Here is a 7665-nt window from a genome sequence, read left to right as displayed (position 1 = left end):
CCACAGAAACATCATTTAGTGCACCTTAACATGTCCGATGTCTGGCACAGGAGGGATACCAGGTGTGGGAAAAAGTGCTGTAAACTAAGAAGGCGTTCTAAAATATAAATAATGGTGTTTATTTTTATCAATTTACAAAATGGAAAGTTGGCGAACAAAAGTAAAATCTAAATCACATCAATATTTGGTGTTACTACGCTTTGCATGTAAACCAGCATCTTTCTTGGTACACTTGCACATAGCCAGGGATTTTGAAGGACTGTATATGCAGCGGTTGACCAAGAAAACACAGTGTAGCAGATGAAAAAAACATGTCAAGCTTATTTCCCTTCGAAACTGAAAGATGACCAACAGTGTCATCAGCTCAGAACTGGCAGGAACCAGTGGGACCCAGATACACCCATCTACTGTCTGGAAAAGTCTGGCCAGAAGTGATCTTCATGGAAGAGTTTCAGCCAAAAATCCATCCTTCTGACAAGGAAACAAGGCCAAGTGACTCAACTATGCACGAAAACATAGAACTGGGGTGCAGAAAAAAGGCAGCAGGCGCTCTGGACTGATGAGTCAAAATTTGAAATAGATGGCAGAAGACAGTTTGTTTACCGAAGGGCTGCAGACAACAGTGAAACATGGCAGAGGTTCCTTGCAGTTTTGGGTCTGCATTTCTGAAGATGGAGTTGGAGATCTGGTCAGGATTAATGGTGTCCTCAATGCTGAGAAATATAAGAAGATAATTATCCATCATGCAGTACCATCAGGGAGGTGCAAGATTGACCCCAAATTTATTCTGCGGCAGGACAACAACCCCAAACATACGGAAAAAGTCATTAAACATAAAGAACAAGAAGGAGTGGTCACACCAAATATTGATTTAATTTAGATTCCTCTTCTGTTCATTCACTGGATTTTGCTAATTGATGTAAATTAACTACTAACATTTCTATTTTTCAGAGTATTCTTAGTTTACAGCATTTTTTCCACACCTGTTGAAGTTGTATCAGTTTTCTTATTGTTCTTTGCTAGGACACCATAACATAAATGAGCAAAAGTGTCTCAGATATAAAACAACCAAAGTTAACAATATTGGCAGTCAGTTTGCATACATACATTTCATTCTACGAACGGGGGCCATTTCTTTCTGTCTTTCTGCACCCAAGTGCTTTCCTCGTATCACACTTGCCACTAATGTAAGGATGCATACACGTATTGACCAAATTTGAAGCTAATACTGTTTCGAAATTAAACTAGATACAAACTCTTCTGTTTGAAATATTACAATCACTTCAAATTAAAATTAATAACTGCAATCATCACAGTAAACCAAGCCACTTTTGCACTGAAAGAGGCCATGTAGCACAAGTCAGTATCATTTACGTAGAGTGCCATTGAGAGCCATAACTAACACCGTAATAGAATAAAAACAAAACATCAAATCTTCCTTTTTCTCAGCACTTCCTGACGCCTTAAGGCGTGTCAGCAAAGCACCAAAGCCCCAATCACTGAAGAGAAATGATACATCTCTCCTGCTCTGTCAAGTATTTGCTGCCACCCAGTGAACCTAAAATGCAACTGTTTGTGGACTAATCAACGCAGTCAAATAACTTCACTAGCTCTGTGGACTTTCCTGTAAAGCATGAGCCTGATTTCAGCAGGTTTAGAATCTGCGATGAACAATATTATCATTTAATTTTATTTATTATTTCCGATTAGAAAAGCGGTGACAAGCAGTTTGTTGTCCAAAAGAATCAATTAATTGACAAATGAACCGGAGACATAAAAAAATATAATTTCGCTTCTAAGTGTTTTAAGTGATACATGGTTCAAACTGATCACTACCGCTACACGAGATTATCTTGGCCAAGCAAATGTGCGTCCACTGTTACGCAGGATGGTCACTGCCACGCCGGGTTCACGTCAGTCTACATTCACGAGTCCTCGTAAAAAGGAGAACTTTATGCAGCCATCTGTAGGCTACGCGCAATGGTGTAGCTACTTCATATAGCTACCAAAATATTAAACAGCAGTTTATAAGCATTCACTCATCACAGTGTTAGAATTTAGGTGGAATAATTTAGCTAATTTAAATTTGTTTTTAAGGATCAGTAAATATCAGGTGATTTTAACAAGCATGTGTGATCGTCCCGGTCATTAAACAATGTTGATAAATAGTGTGAATACATTTAGACGTTTTAAATGATAAGTTGCAGGAGGCAAACGTTCTTTAAACTGAGCGAAAAGGTGGTGCGCTATAAGATTACGAGCCGACCCAAACGCAACGCCGCCTTGCTCGGACTGATAGCGATTCATTCTGATGACGTCACTCGCAGAGTTGTCATGGCGTCTTTGGGACCGAAGCTACTGCTGCAATTTAGCTAAAATCTGTCGACAGCCTGTAAATCGAAATGGAGAAAAATGCAAACCTGCATCGAGACACTGACGGGAGTTCTTTGTGTGCCACGATCGCGGGAGAAATGGGCGACGTTACGGCTGTCGACGTAGTGAAAGGAACAGCCGACAAATGCAAGAATAGTGAGGCTCCTCTCAGTACTTTGGTTAACGTTAGTTGTAATATAGGCACCACAAATGTTGGTGCTCCCAGCGATGGTAATGTCATCTCCACTACTGGGAAGTCTGACGCGGCAGAAGTGGTCGAAGTGCTCCCGGTGCATGAGGAGAAGAAGAAAGACACCGAGGCGAGTGGATCGTGGACGGGCTCCGGGGATCAGATCAGTAACGGGATGGGGCATGACTCGCTGCTGGCTGCAGGAGAGAGCCTGGGTGGTGCCTCAAAGTTAGTAAACAACAAAGCCGACGGGCCGTCCTCACCTCCAGCTAAAGGGAGCACAGAGGGGCAGGGTGAGGGCTTAGTATGTGGAGAAAGTGAACCCACGAAACTTGCAAAACCGACTCATCTGTGTCCAGACAATGCAATCACGGCTAATGTCAAGTCGGGGCTGTCCAGCGATCACACCTTATCGGAGGGATTACCGAGTGGGAGTGACCCTGATCCCAGCCTCGGTGGAGAGTCTCGAAGCATAGATTCCCTCGAGTCCTTCTCCAATCTCAACTCGTGCCCCAGCTCCGACCTGAACAGCGAGGGGCTTGAGGACAGAGGACTGGCCTTGGCCCTGCAAAGCGAGTACGGGGCTGATGGGACAAAGACTGTGTGCGTTAAGGACCGGGCCGCCGGTCAGTCCATATACCACATTAAGTGGATCAAATGGAGGGAGGAGAATACCCCGATCATAACCCAGAACGAGAATGGCCCTTGTCCATTACTGGCAATTATGAATGTCCTTCTACTTGCTTGGAAGGTAAATGCAATAGTAGCTGGATCCTAACGTGATTCAAACATACACACTGCACAGTGCATCAGTGAGCGCTATCAGAACTTAATTTATAATAGGAAATTGCTGTGTTTTTGTTTATTTATTAATGTAGAGTTGCTAATTGTTCACAAACATCTACACATTAGTGTCATTCAGCAGCACTTCCCCTTGAAAACAGTTTCTGTCAAGACACGTTCATATATGATGTCTCAATTTCATCAAGATTTTACTTCAACAGGTCCACACATGCTGAATGCCAACAAGGGATATGAAATCTTTGTTGCACTGTAGCAGATGGGTTCCAGCAATAGATTTAGTAATAGATAGATGTATTGTCTATTCTGACGCTGTGCCTCGTTTGATGAGGAAAACCTATGAATGAGCTACGAGTGACCATATGTCTCTTTTGCAGGTTAAGATGCCACCTATGATGGAAATTATAACTGCCGAGCAACTGATGGAGTATCTGGGTAAGTGTTTGTGGCTTTTAAACCTATAACACCAGAGCAAGTTAATTCCACATCATTGCTCAAAGAAGAAAATTGTTCTAGTTATTACACTAAGCCATGTAACTTCAGCAACGTCTCGACCTTCTGTGCCTTTGTTAAAAAAAAAAGATCAAAGATTGCCTATTTTGTAATATACAAATTTCCTGTTACTTCCTGCAGCCTTAAAGCCACTGCGTTTCACCATCCTAGAAAACAGTCTTAAGTGTCACCTCCTCTCTAATGAGTGGTTAAAGGTCACATATATATATTATACACATATATGTATTCCAGAGTCAACAGAGGAAGAGGCAAGAACAGGGGAATCCCCTGTCAGCCAATCTTCTGCTGCTGCAAAGGAAACAGGAGCTATCTCTTCTCTCTGGCTGCGTCCTGCCTTCCATAGCTGAAATTGACCCCCCCTCCCCATGTTATGGCATAGTGTCTGATTAGAGCTGCCTGTCCTCACTAGAGTCAGCTGTGTCAGCCCCTCCTGTTACTACTGCTGTGGAGTAAACTTGCTTTAACTTGCTTGTTTGTTTCAGGCATCTCTATAAATCACACTCAAGAATTGGCGTGCGGTGTTATCACAACGTGCCTTCTTTCCTCCAGATGTGTCCATTGTGTTATATTTGGCAGGATGAGTTCACCTTGTGTGTAATTACAGCACACACAGTTAATCACGTGTTAATCTCGCCCTCTTCTAGCCTCTGCTTGACTTTTCTTGGTTGTAACGCATTGGTGTTAGTGGTGTTTAAAGTGGTTGGTGGTCACTGAGCGATATAGCGTACCAGTGATGCAGAAGCACATAACCTGACAGATATTAAGTGAGGGCCAGTGGTGAATGAGTCAACAGTTCGCCAGCAGTAGAGAGCAGCAAGGGGGTTTCCCTGTTGTGGACACACTGTGGTAAAATCACTCAGATGGTTTGCCCCCTGCTGGAAAAAATCTTGACTTGAATTAAAATCTTTATCTGGGAGTGACAGCTTACAGATCTAGCCGGATGACGTTGTTAAACAGCAGTCAACACTTGGACGCTTGGTCCGTCCAAACATCTCGTAAAATGATAGTTTGCTGCAGACTTGAAGAGCCTGACTGGTGCTTCAGTTTTGAATTTCATTCTGTTTATAAAGCGCACGTTGGTCACACCAAATCCTGGGTTCTAATAAAGAGAGGGGAAAAGGGGCCTTTATTGCTCGTGGTAACGTTAAATGTAGCATTGGACAGTTGGTTTCGAAGGTATAAACATGATGAAACCAATGCTTACAATAATAAAGCATTCATCACAAGATGGAAAGCTTAAAAGCGCTCAGTGGAAATACTCCACACATTTTGTTTGAGCAAGATCCATCTGAGAGCATTTACTTTTTTCTCCACTGGTAGCTGTTTTTACTTAATGAAGCTGATGACAAGAGGTCGATGGCATTCCTCTGAGTGATTTTCAGGAAAAGTATGTGTCGACGATGCAGCACGATCCTCCCGCCAGTTTCTAATAAATTAATGATTGCCTGCAAAACATTTTGCTTACTTACACAAGAGTTTTAAAAGTAAGAAATAGACCGCAATAAAATGTTCCCAGCAAGTGAGCGTTTGCTTTTTCTTCCATTCCAAGTGTGTGAAATGTTCACCAGTAGTATACTGTATCATACTATTCACAAGAAAAGCAAACAAACACCAGCGAAAGCAAACATGTGGTTTTGTGTTGGAGGTGCCGTGGTCAGCTGTGGTTATGGCTTTGTTCGAATAGCCTCTTACACATGATCTGCTGTAAGGTCTAGATCGGCTGTGTAAAGACTTGAGCTGTGGTTTGCTGTGTTAATGATAGGAAAGCAGCATGTTTGTAGTGCTGAAACAGCAGGAGACGGGCATCTGCCAGATTGTGCCCTTTGCTGCAGCCCGTGCTGCTACAGAGCCAGGAGCTCTCAGGTGCCACGGTGTACAGGGACTTGACTGATTCTACATATTTCAAAAAGGGCCTGGGAAACAGCTGGCTCGTGCAAAACCTCCCGAAAAGCATTGAAAACATGTCTTGACATCTGTCTCGTTCTATACAAATGCTCTGGTGGAGCTGTAGACTATTTGTTAACAAATTGGACTACAGGGACACTGGTACGAATGCCCCCTATGTGCATGTATCAGGTGCCTTTGAGACCTGTGTGGCTGCCCGCTGCTCCAAGTGTGTTCACTGTGCTCTGCGTGTATAAATGGATGGGTGAAATGGGTGTTACACTTGGCCAATAAAGCTGGTTTACGTATAGATTTTATAAGCTATGATCTCATTGTGATAATCAGGGCCAATCATGGTACTAATTACGCTCCTCAACATATGTTCCTCTGTAGGTGACTACATCCTGGAAACTAAACCTAAAGAGATCTCAGAGGCTCAGCGGCTCAACTACGAGCAGGTAAGTTGTGCATACTCCCTGCGCAATTTTATTATTAAACAGGCATGTGTTTTTGCTTGTGCGTGTGCATTAGTAAGCTGCTGACTGTTCATGGTACTTGAGCAGCACGGGGCCTTTGGGATGAGCTCACTCTCTCCCTCTCTGCGCCGAAACCATCAGCGTGCAAGTTTAACGCGAGCTCCCACTTTGTCAGAGACACGTCTAGAGAATATTTCAGCTCTCCTCTCTGTCATTAATGATAGATTTTCAATAAAAATCGCAGTGCACATGCTCAGATGTCCCACACACGCACACACAGACGTTTATCATATGTGAATGATTATGCTGAAGCGGGTTTGCTTGATAAAACTTGAGCTTTGCTTTCTTTTTTTCTTTTTTTTTTTACTGCCCTATAGGTTACATAAGTTGTGTCTTGCAAGTCCCCACACCGGGGGTCAAGAGTGTCAGATTATGTTGTTTCACATGGCGGTGAATGCTTAGAGACGCATGGCTGGGTTCAGCTCGGGGCTATTACTGAGGCTGTGTGTGTGTGTGTGTTCACCATGCGAGGCAGCGCTTCCTCCCATCTCCGCTCTCTGCCTACGGTGTGGGAGGGGCCCCGCCTCTTCTCCTCTTGCGTGGCAGAGCAACAGCACATCTGTGAATGATTTGAAGCCACACTTGTCCCTCATTTAGAGAGGAGTAAAAAACTAATGTGCAGTTTCCTCACAAGAGCTCGCTCATTCAGGCCGCTCTAAATTTAAGTTGCGCTGAAATGCAACCTCTTGAATAAATCAGCCGCGGCGGCCTCAGCGCACACAGCTAAAGCGAGGGAGTTGGTTAGAGTTTATGTTGCACAGTTATTACGGCGGTCTAATCCTAGACTCTGGCCTGGGAGCTGCTTCGCATGTGGGTGTCCTCATGTCCGATAGTAGTCTCGGGGTCAGCGCTGTGGCTGGTTGACACGGCGCGTGGAGATTCCAGTGGGTGTGGCTGTGGGATGCTGGAAACCGGGGAAATAGGAGAGATCAAATCTGAAGTGTGTGTATGAGCTTATCAAAGAATGTGAGAGAAATGTTTTCATTTCTTTTGGAGCATTGTCATGAAATGCAAATGACGTTGCCTTGATTATGAAAAGAGCTGCAGGAGTTCAGAAGTTATTCTATTTATAAATCCACCTTTAAAAAAAAAACATCATCTGTCACAGGAGTGCATTAGGATTAAAATAGCAGTTGCGCGGCTGCTCTTTAGCTATTGTTAAATATTTACTCCGAACCGAGCCGAGGAAGTGAGAGTGTTGTTTGGCTCCATTCTTGTCTCGGTGGACCCTCAGTAGGGAGATTCAACCGAGCTTAGCTGTTGGACCAATTGAGTGGTTTAGATGCATCCTTTCTGCATATAAATGTATCTCTACACTCACTTGCCAGTTTAATTGGTACAGTAGTGAGAAATAATGCATTCTAATGT

At 43.5% G+C, this 7665-nt stretch overlaps 1 protein-coding gene across 2 annotated transcripts in view; it reads left to right on the top strand.

The window, feature by feature from the left end:
• Positions 1-2304: 2304 nt before the first annotated feature.
• Positions 2305-7665, top strand: part of mindy2 (MINDY lysine 48 deubiquitinase 2) — a 23018-nt gene continuing 17657 nt past the window's right edge. For both annotated transcript variants that reach the window (XM_047579771.1, XM_047579770.1), the window contains exons 1-3: positions 2305-3314; positions 3742-3799; positions 6155-6219. In XM_047579771.1, coding sequence (XP_047435727.1) covers positions 2403-3314; positions 3742-3799; positions 6155-6219 — 1035 coding nt within the window. In that variant the 5' untranslated portion in view covers positions 2305-2402. The remainder of the gene's footprint in view (positions 3315-3741; positions 3800-6154; positions 6220-7665) is intronic.

The sequence above is a fragment of the Mugil cephalus genome, chromosome 3, assembly GCF_022458985.1.
Source record: "Mugil cephalus isolate CIBA_MC_2020 chromosome 3, CIBA_Mcephalus_1.1, whole genome shotgun sequence".
Classification (NCBI taxonomy): Eukaryota; Metazoa; Chordata; class Actinopteri; order Mugiliformes; family Mugilidae; genus Mugil; species Mugil cephalus.
The sequence above is the reverse complement of the archived record's forward strand: the minus strand, read 5'-3'. Positions and strand labels throughout refer to the sequence as shown.